Consider the following 22,090-nt stretch of genomic DNA (forward strand, 5'->3'; position numbering starts at 1 on the left):
CGTATATATAAAAATCTTTCTCATTATCTTCAATTTTCTTGAGTTAAAAACTTTTGCTCGTAAACACAAAAGTACTGTATGTGCTTTTTTGAAAACATTAGGTTCGGAATTTTTGGATTATTTTTTCAAACTAATAATTCATAATAGGATTTGGAGAACTATACATTTAACTATGTAGTAAAAGTATTATAGAAGTCCTTGTATTGAGAGGTGGATTGTATTTTGTCCCTTTTCCTCATAAAATGGGCAAATTAGTCCTTATACGTTATATTAAATAGCAAATTGGCTCTTCTATTAAAATTTTCATCCATTTTAACTATTAAAAATTAGTCCCTGTATGTCAACATGAAGTATATACATATGGCATGCCACGTGTAATTGTTTGATTATTCTGTCAACCCTATTTTTAACAGTAGAAATGGATGAATTTTTTAACAAAAAAAACCCGGATGGATTTCAAGTTCAGAAACCTCCATCTTCACTAAAATTTGAGATTGATGAATAAGTTTTACCCAACAACATACACTTAGGAGTTTGTCTAATTACTTGCAGACAAAACCTGCATTTTTCTTTACAGTGCCACTTTTGACACCCAAAAGTGAAAAATGACGTTTTTTAACCTTCTTTTTCAATGTACCTGAGAATGATTTACAAAGCTTAAAATTAAAAGAGATGTATTATTTAATTGAGATTCATGCATACATTCTAAATTGCGGAAAACATTTTTGATTGAGGCCTAATTATTAAAATAAATAGAATTTTTCTTTTTAATTGAAGTTGAATGTCAAGAGGTATTCTGGTGCGGAAACATACGAAGACAGGCTTTGTATTCTGAATATATTTATATTTTAATTTTTCATATAAATTATAAACATCAAATCTTTAATGTTTATAATCCAAGATATGAAGTGGGAAAACATTTAATTCTGCCTCCGATCCTCTACTCTTCCTACTTTTGATATATAGTCCTCGAATCTTTAATGAATTTAAATATGTTGGATTTTAATACTCAAAGGTATAATTATATTCAAATTTGATAGAACCCAATTGGACTTTAATTTATAAATCAAACAAGTAGAGGAATTAAAAATAGAGGGATTAAATTTTTAAAAGCATAAAGAGTACAGGGATGAAGACACAATTAGACCAAAGAAAAAGAAATGATTGGAGACTTTTATACGTGTAGGATATGAGAGTGGTAGGTAACTGAAAGAATCAATGGAAGTACTATAAAGAGTCCCATAAGCCTTCACCAAAGTCCTTAACACCCTGGAAAATTTTCCCTCATTTTCTTGGATAAAAGGGACTGTTTGTGTTTGTTTCCTGAGAAAAAAAGGAAAACCCAAAATTTTCTCTTTTGTTTTAAAGTAGAAAATGACCGTGAAGAAGAAGATCACATGGAAATCACTAATGCCAAGCTGTTACAAAAGCAAAGACTCATCAGATTCGGGGGAAAACAGATTGAAATTGAAACCATGCCAGTTCCAAAGAATATCACTATCAGATGTGAGTGATCCAAGTTCACCAATCTGTGTTAATGATCTTTCAACATCACTCTTTGGTTCAAATCTTTATGTCTTCACATTAGCCGAGTTAAGGCTAATAACCCACAATTTTGCACGGTGTAACTTGCTTGGTGAAGGAGGGTTCGGACCAGTGTACAAAGGGTTTGTTGATGATAAGCTTAGACCTGGTTTAAAGGCTCAACCTGTAGCTGTTAAAACACTTGATTTGGATGGCTTGCAAGGTCATAGAGAATGGCTGGTTAGTTTTTGGCCTCTTAGTCTTATTGGTCTCCATTTATGGTTTTATTATGTGCTGAAAATTTGTGTTTATTTGCAGGCTGAAATTATCTTCCTTGGACAACTTAGGCACCCTCATTTGGTTAAATTGATTGGTTATTGTTATGAAGACGTGAACCGGCTTCTCGTCTACGAGTATATGCCGAGAGGCAGCTTGGAGAATCAACTCTTTAGAAGTATGTAACCGTGATTATAAGTTCGTTCCATAACATGGAGGCTCATGTACTAGGAGTCAATTATATTTTGTCCTCTCTGCTAAAAGACAGTACAAGTGGATAGAAATTTTTAACAGGAAGGAGCAATTTTCTCTTTGATCTGAAGCACAGGGACTAATTTGCTCCTTTTTTAAATAGAGAGGGCAAAATGCAATTTGACTCTTAGTACAGGGGGTTATTTTATCGGCTATATGCATATTCTGATATATTTTTTTGGTTCAATTTGCAGGGTATTCAGCTACTTTGCCATGGTCAACTAGGATGAAAATTGCTTTAGGAGCAGCAAAGGGATTAGCTTTCCTGCATGAAGCTGATAAACCAGTGATATATAGGGATTTTAAATCATCAAACATTTTGTTAGATTCTGTAAGGACTTAAAAGTTTCAGTTCAATGTTCTTAATATTTTATTGAAGTGTTTGATGAAATTACTGAGAGAACAATGTTGGTTTCAGGATTATAATTGCAAGTTATCGGATTTCGGGTTAGCAAAAGACGGTCCAGAAGGGGGAGAAACGCACGTAACGACCCGAGTGATGGGCACGCAAGGATATGCTGCGCCGGAGTATATCATGACCGGTAAGCCGAATCAAATGTAATTGGTTGGAAAGTCAAAAACCATGTGATGTACCTAACCCAAAATTTCATATGCTATTTTCAGGCCACTTGACAACAATGAGTGATGTTTACAGCTTCGGGGTCGTTCTCTTGGAGCTATTAACAGGGAAACGATCGATGGATAACACCCGCCCGAGTCGAGAGCAGAGCCTTGTGGAATGGGCAAGGCCATTATTGAGGGACCCTAAGAGGCTTGACAGGGTAATAGACCCTAGGCTTGAGGGACAATATTCCAACAAAGGGGCTCAAAAAGTGGCTGCATTGGCTTACAAATGCTTGAGCCATTACCCCAAACCAAGGCCTACAATGGGGGATGTGGTCATAGTCTTGGAATCAGTGCAAGGGTTTGAAGATGAATTTGTGGGACCATTTGTGTATGTGGTGCCTAATGAAGCCGATGATAGCAACGAATTTCTCGCCAAGAAAGGGGAAAACGAACACGATTCGCCTCTTCGTGGTTGGAGAAATCGGATCAAGTTGCCGCCTTCTTCGGTAGCTAATGCCGAATCTCCATGTAGTATATGAGAATTTGAGGCATAATATAGTTGGTTGAAATTTACCTATACATATGGTTGTAAATATTGTCAAAGGAAAACAGCTAGAGGAAAAACACAAGTAGAAAAATTGAGTTGAAACAGCATCAACTTATCTAGTATTCTGAAAATAATAGCTGAAGAGGGTACTTTGAAACAAACCAAATGTTCTTTGGTAATCATTTTTCTAAGATTCCAGAGAATTCGAGTTAATTGTATCAAGCATCTTCAAAATTATCATCCAGATTTTAAATTGCTTAATAAATTTCAAATATTTTAATTGAATATTTGAAGTATCAATATTGTATCAATCACGTCCTTTTATTACTATACGTATCAATTTAGTCCTTGAAAATCTTTCGGATATATCATGACACTGGATAAAATTGTAAACACGTGTACCTATTGTATAAATCACTTGGATGTAACATATTGAAAAACAAAAAGAAGAAGACAATGTAATTAAAATTTAGAAGGTTATTTTTAGGCTTAATATGACATTTGATACTTGAATATGACACTTTTACCTAATTTGGTACTTGAACTTGACATTTTTTCTTAATTTGGTATGTAATCTTGACTTATTTTCACAATTTGGTATCTAATTTTCTTTGTGTGTGTGAGATTTGGTATCTGAACTTATACAAATTATTTCAATATATTAGCAATGTTATTTTTATGAGGTAGCAAAATAATCAATTTATGATCGACATGTGGTACATGATATGGTATTCCTTTTTTGTTTAAATGCTCAAGTACTTTTAGTTTAATGTATTTATTTCATTTTATTAATTTAACATAATGAAATTTGTATTTTAGGATTTTAAAACTCTTATTATATTAATTTGCTAAGTATATCTCAATTTTTCTCTAATACTGATGATATTTTTGTAGCATAACATGAATTTTTTAACGTCACTAGTGTTTTGAGTACTTTGTATTAACAAGTTTAGGTACCAAATTAGGAAAAAAATGTTAAGTTTAGGTACCAACTTGGACCAAAAATGATTTCAGTACCAAATTAGCCAAAAAAGTTTAGGTGCCAGATTAGAAAAAAATATCATGTTCAGGAACCAAATGTTATATAACCCTTTTTTTTAACATGTCAAATCCAAACCAGTAAGAAGTACGAACATGTTTGCAATTTAATTCATGTTTTTTAAATATGTTTCACGTAAATTTGAGTTGCCATTAGATGCCGAAGTTAATGATAAGACTGATAAAAGAATTTATTGATAAATATACTCAATTAAAATAATTTAAAATTGAAGTGATAGGACATTTAATACAACTAATAAAAAAGAAGAAGAAAAATCAAAACAACCTAACACGTAAATTTCATATTAATTGTTCATAGCTTGAGAATAGACAAAACCTAACCAATAATTTAAAATAATATAAGAGAGAAAATTTTCAGCAGTAGCATAGCAATAGTAAAGAAAATTGCAGTTACACTAAAAGAATATTAGAATTTTCAACAACCACTCACCCGCCCACCCTCTAAACTATTTCTTTTTTATTAATAAATTTTCACATTCTTTTTAAAAAATTATTATTCTGTTTATTATTAGTAGATCACTAAATAAATTTTCATTTTGGTCATTTAATTAAAAAAATGTTACAGTTTGGTCACTGAATTATTCGAATTTTTTTCTTTAAGTCATTAAGTCATGAAACAACTTTGAACGTCACAAATTTGCGAACCAAAATTCAAACATCTTTTCTCTCCGATCTCCGACACTGGCTATCAGATCGACTTAGATCTAAGGTATGTTTTTCTACTAGTCGATGGGTACTAATCCACCATACCGATCGTCGCTTGGATCTTTTTGGTAGAACTTTAAAAAAAAAAATTAACAACCTAGTAATTTAAATAAAAACTCTTGAATAGTTTAATGACCAAATTGTAACCTTTTTTAGTTAAGTGATCAAAACGGAAACTTACCCATAATTTAGTGACTATTGACGTAATTTACCCTAAAAAGTTCATAAATATATTTAAATATTATCATATCCATATATTAAAAAAAAAGAATAGAAAAAGAAACATACATCAATATCTTGATTTAAATTTGAATCTTATTGAAAAGTACTTAATTTTTAAAAATTATTTATTATTTTTGGAGGGCTGAAATTTGAAAATTGGTTGCCAAATTTTTGTTAACGAAGATGGAATTTGGACTTGACTAATGGAACTAATAATTTGATTTGTAGTAAGTTAGTGGGTCGTAATCATCATTTATCAATGATAATTAGTGATTAATTAACAATCAAATGATTGCTTCACAAATACAGTCTTAATCTACTTCTACACATGTTAAACTTAATAGACAAGCAAAACCCCATTTTTCTTCATTATGAGTTAATGTTTTTTCTTCTTCTTTTTCAAATCTGATTTTTTATTATATTTAAATCTGATTTATATATATAAAAAATCAGATCCAACCAATTCGTTTATATTTAATTTATTAAAAATTTTAAAACTTAGATTAAAAATTATTAAAATATATATTTTATATTCATTAATAATACTATAATTTTTTTAAAAGAAATTGGGTTTTAAGGGATTACAATTTTTAATAAAATTATCAAGTTTGGATGGAGATGGATTTGATCTAAATTCATTTATCTTGCTGTGAAAATTTTATCAAATTATATATTTTTAATTTTATTACTATTTTTAAATTTTAATTTGCAAGTTACAAAACTCTATAATACTTTATATCATTTTAATAGATTTTAATTAGATCTTCTTAATTTTTGGAAAATTTTCTAATATGTAATTTATTTAATCTTGTAAAATTAATATAATATAAATAATTATATAATACTAAATACTAAAAATAAACCCATATTTTAGACCAAGAAAAGCTTAAATAACCATATGTGATATTAATATTAAGGCATAAAATAAATTATACTCTTATTCTTTTTAAGTTGAATTCGCAATCCACGATAATTCATATTAATTATTTTTGAGTTTTTTATCTCGAATTTTGAATATATAATTTAAAATTATTTATTGATGTGACATATAAGACAAATAGTATCATACTAGTATGAAGTACACATAAACCATCATGTGGGCTGCCACACCAATATTGTTAAAAAATTAATGTTTTAATCAACATTTTCATTAAAAAACCTAATGACTAAATTTAACTTAAAAATATATATAAATTTCAAATTAACAAAAATATAAACGTACGTTGATACAAGAACTTCACCTCAAAATATGCCTGCAGCATGCTTCATGCAATTCTGGATTAACAATGGATGTCTACGTGTTTTAAGAAGGCTGACTTATGAAATAAATTTGTTGGCCATCTTCAATTTCATCACGTCATTGCAGCATCTAGTGTGGGTGGTCTTGGATTAAGACCAAAAAAAAAAAAAACTAAACAAATTCCTGTTGTATTTTATAAAGTTTAGGTGTTCAGTTTTATCCACCATGTCTTTGGATATTTTCATGCATGTTGTTTTGGTTCTTGAGGTGCACTTTTTAGTATTTTTTTTTGTAAATTTCACTTAAAGGTCATTAAATTATCAATAAATTTATATTTTAGTCATTTAATTTCAAAAAGTTACAAAATAGTCATTGAATTATTTAAAAGTTTACGTGTAAGTCTTTCGATTGTTAAATGAAAGCTCACTATTAGTTCAATGATCATTTTGTAATTTTTTAAAGTTGAATGAGCAAAATATAAATTTATTAATAATTTAGTAATATTAGGTGTAGTGTTTTTTTTTTGGTGATGGCAACATTGATGTGTCTCGCCCATGCCAAACTGTGGCTAATAATCTATGAGGAACTTGTTGGAAACTTTGATTACCTTATTCGAATAACAGTTAGGACGTGTTGTTTGGAACAATCAAAGTTTTTGGTGTTGGCATATTTGACATTTAATGGCTTATGTTTTAACATTAGCTAACAACAAATGATAAGAAAATTTCGTGGTAAATTAAAATATGATCATCATCCACTCGATTAGCCTTGAAGAGGAAGGAGAGGAATTTGAACTTGGTGGATACCCATCTTTATACTTATCTTTCAAAGGATTTGAAGTTGTTGGGGAATTTGTTTATAAAGGCTTTTATGTGATAAATACTCAGAGATAATTAATGGGACAAAATCAACTTATAAATGAGTGTTTCAAGCCTATCAAAATACTGTTGGTTGATCACTTGAAGAGGCTTATAAATAGGTTGTTTGTGCTACACTTGTAAATGAGTGTCTTTATCTTTTGTAGTTTGCTATGTTATTGGGTAATTTTGTGACACTTTTAGGTATTGTTTAAAGAGTTTTATTGAATGTAAAAGGAGATATTTGGGAGAGTAATTTGTAATAATCAGAGTCATTGTTTGGGCTGCAAAATATCCATTGGTGAAAGGGTAGATTTCCAAGTATGAGCCCACATTTTGTCTTTTGTGGACCTCATATCATGTACTAATGCTTTGTGAGCACTGAATAGTGAAAAATTGCATGTAGGGAATGCCATATGTAAAGTGTCTTGCCCTGTTGTGTCCTTTAAGGGACATGTACCCGCTATGTGCAGGAGTATATATGTCTTGCAGTAGAGCTCTTTAAAAAGCCTCACATTTCCAATTATCATGATCATCCATCATATCTCTAACAACTTAATGTAACTCAGTCTAAGACGGATTGACTACATAATTTTAAAAGTAACCTCCACACAAAAGAGCAATTGCTACAATCGATGCTCACACAAAATTCTTATGCACATTATATTTGTTCCTCAACACTTGTACCGTAAGAGCTTCAGTATTAGTAATAAGATCAAATCTTAATTTAATAAGAAGACTTGTTTTGATCTTTAAGGTGCCTCATGTCCATCCCCCATGCTTGATCAATTGGCAACATTTATCTCATTTCAGTATTAGTAATAAGATCAAATCTTAATTTAATAAGAAGACTTGCACTCTTTTTAATTTCATCACAAAATACCTATAAGAATCAAGGCAAATTGCATGAAGCAATTAGGTATAAGATAAGAGTGTCAGTTTAGCGAGTGTTATCTGGTTATTCTTAGATAGCATCCTTCCATCCCATTCATTAAGATGTTGAACTTTATCAATATAGAAATTATGTGTATCCTCCATGACCCTTTTATGAAAAAGAGGGATACTAATTCCAAGACTCTTTCAAACCTCAATCTACTGTTGATGCAAGATACAAAACTCATCAACCTTTATAGAAAAGATAATCTGTGTTTTTTTATCCTTTGTAATTGATCATCAACCATGATTTTAGAAATCAAAGGGTTTTTTAAATGAATACATCGCACCATCCTAGCAAAACGCCCAATATTGTAATCTATATTCATTACTTTTCCGATAGCACCTCCCACAGCTCTTGGGATACTTCTCTTGCACATTGCTCCCAAACCATAACTCCATTAAGATGATCGCCACAATTAGAACGTTAAATATTAGCCAAGCACCACCCATGGTCCCTCCGAAAGAACTTTAGTATAATCTTCCATGGATTGGGATTTGAGTAAATAATCGTTGTTTTCTAAGTCCATCAAATGCCATTTGGCTAACGTCTTTCGTATGGTTTATATAGTTATCATAAGAATGCTAAAGTTGGTCCTCCTACCGAACAATTTAATGATCACAACTTATGCGATACTCTGCTCAATTAGATGATGAATATGATTCAAAATTTTGATAGAAGTAATTCCATCAATGTAACCATTAATGGACATCTCCATCTAGTGGATTGAGATTCTCTTCCTCCATTCCTTCATCGACCAAATAAGGGATTCCGAGTGACTATAACAACTTATCTTTGAAGGATCTGCATTCCATCACTTGTGAATCCATGTTTACATCACCCATGGTCGACAACTCTTTTTTTCGATGCTAGACTTTTCTTATTTCCCTTCCACCACCATCACTAGGCGGAATAGATAGCTTTCCAGTAAGATCATTAACAATCATGATTGTTTGAACCAGTTGGTCAAATCTGTTAGATCAGGAATTGGTCCGAAGGGATGCATCAAACCAGCACGGACTGGTTGAACAGTTCTTTTATGACTTTTTAAAATGATTTATTTAATCAAACCGGTCAGATCAATGAATCGATGTCTTGATTGGTTGATCATTATTGACAATAGAGAATGAGAAAAAAAATTCTTTTATTAAAAATTTATAATATATTTTATTTTACCTTTTTCATGGATTATGTAATTTATATCTTACTCAAATTAAGTATTCGATATAAAAGCAAAACAAAAATAATATATTATATTATATTTCAAATATTTTTAAATTTAATATCTTTCTTGCAAAGTTTTGAAAATTTTAATTAGATCTTATTTAATTGAGCCTTGTAAAAATTTAATTAGATCCTCTGATTTTTTTTAAAAATTATTATTAATCTCCTTAAAATTTTAATTAAACCCCAAAACTAATCAATCTCTGCTTTAATTCTGTCAATTCTAAGTGACTGGGCATTAATAACTAACAGTTCAATTCCAGGTTGAATTATATCATCAAATCAAGCAGAGTATGAGCTAAATATATAAACCAAAAAAAAAAAAACAAACCAATTTCAAGAAAAACCCAGAATAATGCTTGAAACAATTACAGTGGTTTCCATATAAACACATACAATCATCAAATTCAATCCCTGAATTCCCAAACCCCGAAAACAACAAATAAAAAACTCAAATCATCAATCAATTTCCATCAAGCACAAGCACATGTGCTATTAACACCAGCAATTTCATCTTCATCCTCACTCCTCAACCACAAAAACCCAATCGTTAACCCCAACACGATCGCCAAAAACACGCCTCCGTTGAACGACATAACCGCCAGCATCAACAAATAACCCAAACCCGAATTCAACCCAAATAGTAACCCACCGGCGATCTTCTTCGCCGACCACTTACCTGCGGCTCGATTCGGCTGCGACAATAACGGTTCTCCCGCCGGCTTCCTAGATCGCCTTACACGGTACCTTACTTGCTCCAAATACTGGTAAAAAACGGAAGCCAAAACACAAGCGAGAAGAGTCAACGCGTAACTCGGCCATGAATCGGTCCGCCATGAGCTGAAGAGGAGAGTTACCTGCCGGCTCCAGTAAAAGGTCATATGCATCATTTTGATTGAATTGAATCTTTCTATTTACAGAGAATTAAAAAAAAATGGAACTTAATTGATGAAAGATGGAGAATTTAGGTTAAAAATAAATAAATAAAGGTTACAACTTTGAACGAACTGTACTGTACTATATTTTAAAGTTCGTTTGTGTAGTACAATATGTAGAAAATACGATCTTTTATGTTTGGAAAATGCCATTCACTTATGTTATATTTACAATTTTGCTTCCTTACTATTTTGGGACTCCTGAGGATATTATGGGCAAAACAGGAAAAAGAAAAGGTTGCTTCTTGGATTAATATTTAGTAAAAAGTGGGATATTTCAGAAAAGATCCTTAAATTGTGATTTGAGATTTTAAATTAATTTTAACTTTCAAATTATTTTAATTGAATTTGCAAAGTATTAGAATTATATTAATTAAGTCCTTCCTGCAGCTTGAGTGTTTAATACAAACTCCCTAACTTGGACTTAACATGGAGTCGAGCTATCTATGGGTTGGGTGGCTCACTTGGTCTAGTCGACCCGACTTAATTTGTATCAAACTTGAAACAAAATTTATCTTTCAAGTCAATCTGAAATTAAATTAAATAATTTTAAAATATTTTTTATTTAAAATTAATTATTAAAAGGTATAAATATTAATATAAAATATATATTTAAAATTTTATTAATTTTTAAACAATGGTATGGGCTTTTTGGCCGATTCGGCCAGTAATTTGTTTAGAAGTTTAGGATTAATTTAAAATTTAAGTTAAACTTGAAGGGGGTCTGACGAAATTGAGCATAAAAGTATTGAATTTCACAAAAATGTGGTGAGGCCAGCTGGATTAGAGTGTCGGAATTTGGATTAAACATTTCATGATTAATTGCAGGCACGAAACAAGAGAGTTGGATGAGAAATCGTAATCGCTGTCTCCTAATATAAATCGTAATTATTTGTGGTACATTAAAATTAATGTGTTGATATAAAATATCATAAAATAAAATTTAAATTAGCTTTTAATAAATATTACATATGTGAATTGAGTTTTAACGTAATTAGTATTAAATTTATTATTAGTATAGGAGCACTAAATTACATTTATTTTTTTATTTAAAGGTTGAGTAATTTTAAACTTACGACGTAAATAACTACAGTTTTAGGGGCCTCAACTGCTTGGAAGAGATTAGGTAAAACTTTGGTAAGCCTCTCCTCTTTTTGTGATGGAGTGGGCTTTTATAGAGAAGAGGGAGCTTTAATGTGTATCCCATTTAAACGATACCTTAGTACAATGGGGGAGCTAGGGAGGCCGATAGGAGTTTGATTTCTCTAAAATTTTTTTATTTAAACTTTCTATAATTTATAAAATTCTAATTTAATAAAAATATACAATTTAATTCTAGCTTAAAATTTTATTTATAAAATAACTAAAATGAGTTAAATGTAAAGCAGAAGACAATTATGTATTATGAGATGAACCGATTATGAAATACCTTATTTAATGTTGCTTTTGAAACAAATTTTTATTTATTTAACTTTTCTAATAAAAGAATAAGAAAGGTCAACATAAATATTTTGCTACTACAGTATTAGCAAAATAAGGTTTTACTCTTTTATATCAAACTTTTGGTGAATTCGGTTTATTGATTAAGGGCGTTCACCATATTTTTGTGCGGTAGTTTAAATGGGTGTGTTTGTGGTGGAGATATTGTTATTTTCACATATTACTCACTAAAAACATAATTAATAGATTAACGACGGTTATGTGTATCAATATTAAAATTTCAACTTTTGAAAAATATATGGAGTTAGTAATTAAATTTAACTAAATAGATTTAACCGAATCAAAATTAAAATTTCAAAATTTGAACACAGTGATTAAAATTGATTATAGTAAAACACAGAGACTAAATCTACAAAGTACAAAAACCTTAATTTTCTTTTCTATGAGATTTCTGAATGTGTTAGGATTGGATTAAATGCAAAATCAAAGTTAAATCGAATCCCTAAATAAGAGATAAATTCTAACAACATTATTTCTCAACTAAAACTTTTACCACTTCACTCCACAAACGTTACATCAATTACCCTTTTAACATATTATGTTCAACATTTACATCCCACTTGAGATGATCAATGACTCAGAAAGCACTAAAAAGAAAAACACTAAATTCATTTAGATGACTATGATAATGATTAGGTAGAAAGAAGAAGAAATACGTCTTAAATTAAATATCAATTATAGAAAATTAAATTATGTTATTAGGTCGTATATTTAGACAATTTAAAATTTATTCTCTAAATTTAAAAAAAGGTTAAAATTAAATCATCTTATTTTTTATTCAAAACTTTAATCCAATCATTAACATTGTTAGTATTTTTCGTCAAAATTATCAACTTGATATGATGATTAGATTACCCTCACATAACGTTGCATATGGTTGACGAAATTAAACATGTTGAAACAAATTTTTACAGAAATTACAAACAATGATAATGATTAGATTAAACTTTTTTTTAATTTGAAAAAATAAGAGAACTCAATTTTTAACCTTTTACCGTACATAGATCAAATCTCCATTTTTTAATTAGTAGAGTGACTAATAGCATATTTTAACCATTATAGAATTCCAACTTTCTTTTGCCGCATTTTTATCAAACATATTTTTCTCTTTTTTTCTCTAAATCGTTTGCATCTTCTTTTATGTTTTACCCAACGAAAGTGTCAACTTTCGGACTGGCTACCGTTTGTCTTTTTCTCCCACCCACCAATCTTCTCTTTCTTTCTTTCTTTCTTTTTTTTCCCTCATTCACTCCATGCGTTTTGTGTCTTTTAAATTTACAAATTTATTCTGTGGATATCTTTACTGTCTTCACAAGTTGTGATGGACAGATGACGGTATCTGTTGTCGTTGAAACTCCACTAGCCAACGACAATTTCTCTTGGAAAGTGAGTGGCTCTTCGTCGGATTCTTAATATGTTTCTTTTTTCTTTTTCTTTTTTGAGTATTTCAGAATAATAAATGATTTCACGAGTCGGTTTGGACCTATCTTGTTTTTAAGTTTTATATGTTTTGTTTTTCATTATCTAATAAGTATTCATTTTTAGAAGTTTTTGTCTACTATTGTAGCACGTTTTTTAGTCTTGCTTATGCATGTAGTCTTGCTTTTGCAAGTGATTTTAGGGATGGTTTTGTCGTTGTCCTCTCCAATTTGGCAGATACTCAATTCTTTTGCCGATTTTTGTCTGCCACTTTAGACCATCCAAGGTTGGTTTCCTTATCGTATTAAGTTCTTGCAATCACTCAAAATATGTCGTGATTGAGTTGTGACAAAGCCAATTGTCAACATGCCATAGTTACTTATTATTTGAATAGAGAAAATATTGTATGAAATACAAATATTATTTCTTTCCAATAGTTTAATGCTACATCAATAATTTTATCCTGATTTTCAAGAATTTTATTTGGATTCGATTGTTTTTTAGGATGAAAATGTTGAAATTCAAGATAAATATACTGATGTAATATTAAACTATTGAAAAGATGAGGTGACATTCTGTTTCTTACAATCCGACCTTACTTGAATATATCCAGATCGGTTGAGTTTAATTTTTATTTATAAATTAAAAATCAACTATTAGAAAAATAAAGTTATATTTTTATTTAATTTAAAATTATTTTTATTTTTGTTATATAAAAGTAAAAATTTTATAGTTAAATGAATGAAAATGACTTCAGCAACTATATAAAATTATTTAAAAGAAATCGATTGAATTAAACAGATAAAATTCAATTTTAATTTATTTTTTTCCAAAACCAAACTATTCTCACTTCGATGAACAATGGTCCCATCTGGTTCTTTTTCCTTTAATTTTTATTTTCCAACGTTGTTTTCCAATTTGGTCCAACCATTTTTGTTCTCAAAATTTAGCCACGATGTTCATGTGTAAAATAAAGACAGAGGGACCAGAGACTGACCACATTGAACTATTGTCAATGCTATGTAAGGTCGCACTTGAGGTACAAATCTTCAATGCAAATCCTCAATTTTTATTTATAGACATGCAGTCCCCCTAGTGTGCAAAAATATCTAGATTTCCATAACTTTTTTATTTATTTAATATTATCTATTTGTTTACCTGAAATTTTTAAGTATATTGAAAGTATTTATCTACTTGTTTATATACTTTTGCTCCATATATCTAATTTGTTTATCTGAATTATTTTAAATGTTGTTTGTCAAGTAGTTAATTAGACCTTAAATAATGTCAGGTATTATCTCTTGGTGAGGGGTTTTGCACCTCGTACTCTGACGATAGCCAATGTGCCCTAAGAGGTCTGGTTCACAAAGTCTAAAGCATCTTGATCAGTGGAGATATAATCTACAAGACTTAGTGGAAAGGTATTAGTATAGTGCGTAAAATTAATTATGAAAGTCACCTACGTGCGAGGAAACTATAACCACCAACCTAAGGCACTTAAACCACATACTAGCAAGTATGTTACCACTTGGTACTAGGATTGCAGGTAAGTGCCCTATTACTATTACGCTCCATATTGACTCCTCTCCTATGACCTTTCCAAGTGTGTGGTTTAAGTGCCTCGAAGGAGAGGTGCATTATAAAGTGTAGAATTAATTATGGAGGCCACTTGTGTGTGGGGAGATTCAAACCACCAATATAAGACACTTAAAACCACATACTTGCAAATATGGTACCACTCGGTGGTAACATGGTTCTAGATAAGTAGCCTATATGTCTCAAGTTGGAGGTTCAAGTCCCTCACCCCCCTCCCCTTCCCATGGGCACAGGTCAAGCTATTTACATAGTTACTATTACATCTTATATTGACACATCTTCCTTGAGCTTTTGCAAGTCATATCTTTGCCAACCAATGCACTATTGTTTCTGTGAATAAGACCTTTTAAGGCATGTTGGCTCTCTGCAAAATTGAGAGACAATACCTTGACATTGTTGGGGTTTAATCTATCTGACAAAGATTATTTTAAAGTTTTCTTTCGAATGATTCAACCCCTATCAACAATAAACTTAACTTTTTGAGTGACAATGCACGTCGACAATGATTCAATCAAGGAAGTGGCAATATCTTTAAAGGAGGCGTCGTCTAGGATTTCCAGGTGAAAGGGAGAAGATGAAAAGAAAAAGAAAGAAAGAAAAAAGCAAAATTAAATAATAAAGAAATAAAAAATGAATTGAGAGCATTTCGTTAAATTTAACGATGGAATAACAAATTTGGTTATTTTCTTTAATGGTGGTGACCAAATTAACAAAAAAAAAATTTTGAACTGACCAAAATAGGAACCCGAACTTTTACTCTACAACTAATTGTGTCCTTCACATAAAACAAACATTTTACTTTAAATAAGAACTTAGGTACTAGATCGAATGAGTCACTACAAGAATGAAACAAAACTAAATCTTAGTAGAGTTAATATTTATAAAATTTTATGATTTTAGAAAAGAAATATTTTGTTCGGAGTTCAACTGTAAATGTAAAAATAATGATTTTCATGTCATTTTTAACCACATAAACCTTAATTTTATCAAAATTTAACATTATTTAATTATTTTTATAGTACATGTATTTTCACCAATCAAAAGATAAGGCTTATTTAAGTGTAGAGGACTTTTTTAAAAGTGGATTATTTTTAAGAATTAGATTTACGGTACACCCATTATGTGAGGGGAAAATTTGTACCAAATATATTTATTAAAATTCATATAAAAACTAATTGATGCTTTGGTTACAATGATAAAGTTAGTGTTTTTTATACATGGTGTTCGAGCTCAAATCTCATTATAATTAAATTTTAATTAATTTATTATGTAAAAAGACAAAATACCCTTATAAAAATATAATTTAATTTGTATATGAATATTTTAATAATTTTACAACTAAATCAGCGCTTGATATTACCTATAAAGCCAAATTAGTAAAAGACATAATATAAATATAGATAATATCTTCAGAGTAAATTTTTATGAAATATATTTATAAGGTATTATAATTAAAATTTTGTTTTTGTTTTACTAATTTCACAGCTAACTTTGGTGTCACTTAGTCCAATAAGAGCAAAACATCTATACTAGTATTTAAACTTTTATTAAGTTGGTATCACCTTTAAATAAGTCATAAACTCATTTATGAAATTACAATAACAAAAATTTCGTCTTTTAAATTGTAATTAATATTATTATGGCATTACTCTTTCGTTCATACTTTTATATCATTTTAAATAAAACAATTACAAATTTAAATATCGAACACGCATAATTAAAATACAAGTTCATTATTACTTGACGTAGGGTTAATAAGTTTTAAAGGAAAATATTTTAATACTTTCTTGCACCCACATTGTGAGTGTGATCAAATCTAGTAATAATAAATATAGATTAATGAGTAAATCAAATAATCTAAAAACTTTATAATAATATAAATCATTAAATCATCATTTTATAAAATTATGAAAACATGGAAATTAATTAATTTTGCATAGATTTTTATTGATTAGAAAGAAAACATTTAATGTAAAAAAATCTTTTAAATTTTATTCAATAATGATTATAAGTGTAATGGTAAATAACTTGCATATAAATATTCTTAAACACGTGTTTGATATTTGAATACATGATTTTTAGTTGTTTTCTTTAAAGATTATATAAAAATATAGGAAGACAAATGCGCCATCATATTAGTATTAGTTATCGCTTAAAAGAAATCATATATTAGTTTTTTCTAAATTGAGTTGATTCTCAATTAACCCCACGACACCAGCTCAATTAGGAGTTTTATACAATACTTAAACTGGTTATAATTGAGTTGAATCAATGTCTTCACAAATATTTCATGTTCATCAAGAAAACACATTTATTCCTCTTTTTTATTCATTTGGTATAATCAATGATTCACGAAGTTTGTAATTATCCTTCTCAATAGTGTCATATTCAATGTTCAAACTTAAATTTTCTTGAACGTGCAGCATGCCTCATCATTACATCCGATTCTTACTTTTATGCACAAAGGTGAATTTGAGTTGGACAAGTAGAGGCTACCTCTCTCAAAATGAATTTTTTTTAATTTAGTCTTTTTATAAATATTAAATTAATATATATTAAAACTACACTTTCGTTACTTTAAAAATAAAAAAATTATTTAATATTTTCAAAATTCATAAAATTATGAATTAATACGTAATAAACTTATAATTAAATTTAGATTTTTTTATAAGAACATTCATCCAACAAAGTAGTGAAGGGCTACCGATCAAACAGTTGTATACAACTAGAACACTAGTAAAAGGAAATTCCTTTTTTACGAAACTTTCAATGGTTTTCAAGTTCATCCTTTTATTTTCCATTTTCAGAATTTAATTTTATATTAAAATTAATAAATTAACAAAAATAACTGTTAAACAATTTATATTTAAATTAAAAAGTTTATGTATTTATTAATAACTTGATTAACTTTTTGATAAAATAAAAAGATGAAATTCTCAATTAAAACATGAAATATTTGAAGCAAATTTGTAATTAATTTGATCATAAATAAACCTAAAAGCATAACTAATTACTGTCTTTATTAGAAAATATTCCAAATGCTCAAAATAGATTGGATGATAAATATAGCATCATAAAACCTCATTCTCTTTTAAGTCCTAACTTCTTCATTCGACAGAGTTGAGAAACAGTTCTCGGATCGAGAAAACGACGTCGACGGCGATGACTTGTTCTTCCTCGGCGATTCCAAACTCCTCCGAAACAAATGTCTCATCGCAGAGATCAAATCCTCGGCGGGATTCGCCGGTGGACTCGACGATTTAAACTGCCCACAAAACTTCATGTGCCGATCCATTGCTTCGTTAGTCGTGATATCTTCCTCCGATCTAACCGTCTCGTCGTTAACGGCCTCCGAACAAAGCCCGCAAAGCCACCGCCCTTCGAATTTTTCTCTTACGCTAGCAATGTAAGCTTGCGTACACTCCTCCGTTAAACCGCAACAATCGCACTCCGCAAGCTTCACAATAACAACGGGCTCCGTTTTTTTACCTTCTTTCATAACCGATGCCGCCATTGGAGTCCACCTGCAAAACACCTTAAATTCAGCTCAAAATATTTCAAAAAAAAAAAAGAAGAAGAAAAGGAGCAGTTTATTTTTTTAATTTCTTTTCGAACCTAGATGAGGAACTTTGTTTATCTCTCTTTTTCCCACTCCCTTTCTTGGAATTTAACTTGATTTTCAGCAACAAGCATCAGAGGAAGAACAATGAATTTCATATACATCTCAGAGCCTAAATTGGCTCTCTTTTTTTCTCTTCTAAAAGCAAAATTTAAGTGAAAAGATGGAAGAAAAACACAGGTGTGAATCTCAATTGCATTTGATACTTATTTCTGCCTTTTTTTTTTTCTCTCTGATTTGTTTTCTATATGAAAGAAAATTCTGATTCATATCATATAAATAGAAGATTAGGAAGAATAGTCGAGAGAAAGAGATAAAGCCCCCAATCATTGGGCGATTGAAAGCCATTGGCTCTCCACGGCACCGTTTTTTTAACCCCACGGTCATTTTTGGTTAAATTTTTCGATAAATCCTTGTACTTTTTAAAACTTTGTATTTCAGTCCCTCTACTTTTTAGATTTCAAAATTCAGGTCCAATAATTAACCCTTAAATTTTTCTTTGTTAAATATATTGATGTGACATTTTAAAATAAATAAAAAAACCTCACTTGGTATCCATGTAACTAAAAAAAGACATAATGAACTAGAATTTAACAATATTGAGAGTTAGACCGAATTTTAAAATTTAAAAAGTAGAGGAACTAATTTCCAAAACATAAAAGTACAAAAGAACAAAATTCTAAATATTCAAGAGTAAAAAACTTATGGTATATTTTAATTTTTCTTTCTTTTGAAATTTTCTAATTCGTTATGATCATATTGAACTCCAATTAAATACAAATCGAATCAAATTAAACTCTTACACAACAACAAAATCTTCTAATGTTGATTTCATCGTTTACAATAATCAAACTTGAAACCTTATATAAGGGATACCGAGCTTCTTTATTATTTGACTCAACAAACATTGATTTTTATATTCACTAATGTAAAACTCTTTATGGTACTTTTCTTTAACCCCCCATGTTTTTTTTAACTCTCCGATGTTCAATAGCTACATTAAAGTCCAACTAAATTTAGAATCAAGTCGAATCAAACCTAGAAGTAAGCTCTCTCAACGATTTTTTTTGGGCAAACTACATCCTAAGTTACTAAATTTTAAAAAGTTACAAGATTGTCATTGAAGTACTAATAAAAAATTTTCATTGAAATTATTGAAATGTTCAAATTTTTTATTTAAGTTATTATGTTTTAAAGTTTTTTTAAAAAAAAGTTTGACTAACGAATTCTAAAAGACAATTTGAGTGGATCAGTACATAGTGATGAGTAAAAGAACATACATTAGATCCAAGTCGATCTGATAGTCATTGTCTGAGATTGAAGAAGAAAAGTGTTTGAATTTTGATTCATAGATTCGTGACTTTTAAAATTATTTTATAAAAAAATTGAATTGTAAAAGAGAGAAAAAAAAGAGCTTTCGGTTGATGCAAGTGATACTCGGTGACTTAAATAAAAACTTTCAAATAATTTAGTGATCAAAATATAAATTTATTAATAATTAAGTGACTTTTGGTATAATTTACCTTCTTTATTTGGGAGTATGAAACTAGTTTCCACAATGACTTAGACGTTACATCCAATATGATCATTGCTATCCCACGTGTGAAATTCTAATTGGTTAGGGTTATATAATGCGATGATTCTGTAGTAGGGGAATTTAGTGGAGAAATGCGGCCTGGATAAGGACAAAAGCTGCCAGCTGTCAAGACAATTACCGATCTCATATGTTGTCCAAACGGAAAATAGAAAAACGTGCTATGTACTTATTTAGCGTTTTATTTCTTTCCGCTATATTAACCCTCCCCACGACCTGTCAGAAGCGCGTGTCGTCTACTACTGTTTGGTTAAAAGAAGTAAAAGCATTGTCCACGTTCTTTTACGGTCTTACCATATAGTCAGTCCGAGGTGCAGCATAAAAATTAGAAATCCTATCCTGATTTGTGATAATTTAAAATATAGATATATATTTAAAAATAATATACAATAAATAATAAATTTATAATTTAAATTTAATTAATTATAATAACAAATGAAATATATATGTACGATATTAAAATAAAATATTAGATTAAATTGTGAGTATAACGAAATTTAATATATAAACACCTCATATTAACAATACTAAATGTACTGCAATTGTCTATTATGGTGTTATCATCAATCGTGAGTTGGTGTCGACTTGTGACACCAACTCAATTAACAACATTATTGATACATACAACTGATGGGTTCGAGTGGGTTCAATCACGCTTATTCGCATTTTATTCTCCTATTTAAAGATTAGAGAGGAATTATGAATAGTTTTAGGCATTGTATAAAAAAATTATTTTGTAACCATTAAAATAATATTAATTTTATGGGATTGATTTAATTAAATAGTGGGTAAATTACATTGAGGTCACCAAACTATTCAATTTTTCTTCATTTCTTTTTTTGTCGTGACCATTAAATGTCGATGGAAAAATAACGTGATTGTTTTTAAATTAACATAATAGCAATTTTAACACTAAATATTTATGCATTACGTCAATTAGTATTAATTCTAAAAACTCAACTCTAAATATTTACCCATTATGTAATTTGGTCTTTTTTTCCTTTCAATTTTGCTTTTCTTTGTGGCTCTTTCATTTAAATAGCTAAAACACAAATTTATCAACTAAATTTGGTCGAAAATATACCAAAATAGAAACAACAAAAATCTAAGATAATAATTTTCATATTTTCTCATTCTTTTAAAATTAACCCTCAATGTCACAATAAAATTAAAACTATAAAAAGAAGAACAAGACTAAATAACACAATGGGTAAATGTTGAGGTTAGTTTTTTAGAATCAAGACTAAATTGACACAATGTATAAATGTTGAAGGTTAAAGTTGTTATTATGCCAATTTTAAAAGCTACCAAGTTATCATCCCGTTATTTGGCTTTTGTTTATTTATTTATAAAATGAAGTGTTATGTTGATTTGAACTATTATAACTTGAAAATTTGAAATGTTACGTTTAATAAACAAAAACGATTTAATTTTTTTGTATTCTCCATTTCTGTTTTACGGTACATGTTTAAGATTTATGTTTGATTCTCTCAACAATGTCATTTCTAACGTTCAAATATGTGTCCTCTCTTTATTAGTGCAATGTGTCTTACCACATACACCCAACATTTTTCGGTAAAATGATTTAATTGTTTGAAGTTACAATAAATTGAATGTACATAATATATTATTTAAAAAGGCCATGTTATATTTTAAAATAATATCACATGCTCCTATAAAAATTAGGATAAACTATATTAGTAGTCACCCAACTATTAGTAAGTTTCTTGATCACCAGTTGCTTTTAAAACTGACATAATAATAAATTTAACCCTCAACATTTATACATCATGCCAATTTAGCATTGATTCTAAAATATTAACTCTCAACGTTTACACATTTTGTAATTTGATATCTTTTTTTTGTTGTTGTTTTGCTTTTCTTTGTGCCCCTTTACCTAAAAAGCTAAAAAATTATCAACTAAATTTGATAAAAAAAATATACCAAAAATGAAAACACCGAAAAATCTAATATCTTAATTTTCACCTTTTCTCATTCTTTTCTCTTGATACTTCGGTTC

General features: G+C 29.4%; 3 protein-coding genes across 4 annotated transcripts; 1 reads left to right on the plus strand and 2 right to left on the minus strand.

Annotated features, from left to right (window-relative positions):
* The first annotated feature begins 1,254 nt into the window (after positions 1-1,254).
* Positions 1,255-3,410, plus strand: LOC105800571 (serine/threonine-protein kinase RIPK). The gene is made up of 5 exons (XM_012631809.2): positions 1,255-1,764; positions 1,843-1,978; positions 2,247-2,383; positions 2,471-2,594; positions 2,677-3,410. Exons 1-5 carry the CDS (start codon positions 1,375-1,377, stop codon positions 3,156-3,158), a joined length of 1,269 nt encoding a protein of 422 aa, XP_012487263.1. The 5' UTR covers positions 1,255-1,374; the 3' UTR covers positions 3,159-3,410.
* Positions 3,411-9,741: 6,331 nt separating this feature from the next.
* Positions 9,742-10,422, minus strand: LOC105800127 (copper transporter 5.1). The gene has a single exon (XM_012631091.2). The coding sequence runs from the start codon at positions 10,295-10,297 to the stop codon at positions 9,881-9,883; it is 417 nt and encodes a 138-aa protein (XP_012486545.1). The 5' UTR covers positions 10,298-10,422; the 3' UTR covers positions 9,742-9,880.
* Positions 10,423-17,860: 7,438 nt separating this feature from the next.
* On the minus strand, positions 17,861-18,736 carry LOC105800056 (uncharacterized). 2 transcript variants are annotated; one of them, XM_052633141.1, is made up of 2 exons: positions 18,473-18,736; positions 17,861-18,392 (listed from the first exon to the last, which is right to left on the minus strand). In XM_052633141.1, exon 2 carries the CDS (start codon positions 18,369-18,371, stop codon positions 17,949-17,951), a length of 423 nt encoding a protein of 140 aa, XP_052489101.1. In that variant the 5' UTR covers positions 18,372-18,392; positions 18,473-18,736; the 3' UTR covers positions 17,861-17,948. The 2 variants fall into 2 exon arrangements, with proteins under 2 accessions (XP_052489101.1, XP_012486436.1); XM_012630982.2 differs by having other exon boundaries at positions 17,861-18,381; positions 18,473-18,734.
* Between the last annotated feature and the right edge of the window lie 3,354 nt (positions 18,737-22,090).

The sequence above is a fragment of the Gossypium raimondii genome, chromosome 7, assembly GCF_025698545.1.
Source record: "Gossypium raimondii isolate GPD5lz chromosome 7, ASM2569854v1, whole genome shotgun sequence".
In the NCBI taxonomy this organism is placed as follows: Eukaryota; Viridiplantae; Streptophyta; class Magnoliopsida; order Malvales; family Malvaceae; genus Gossypium; species Gossypium raimondii.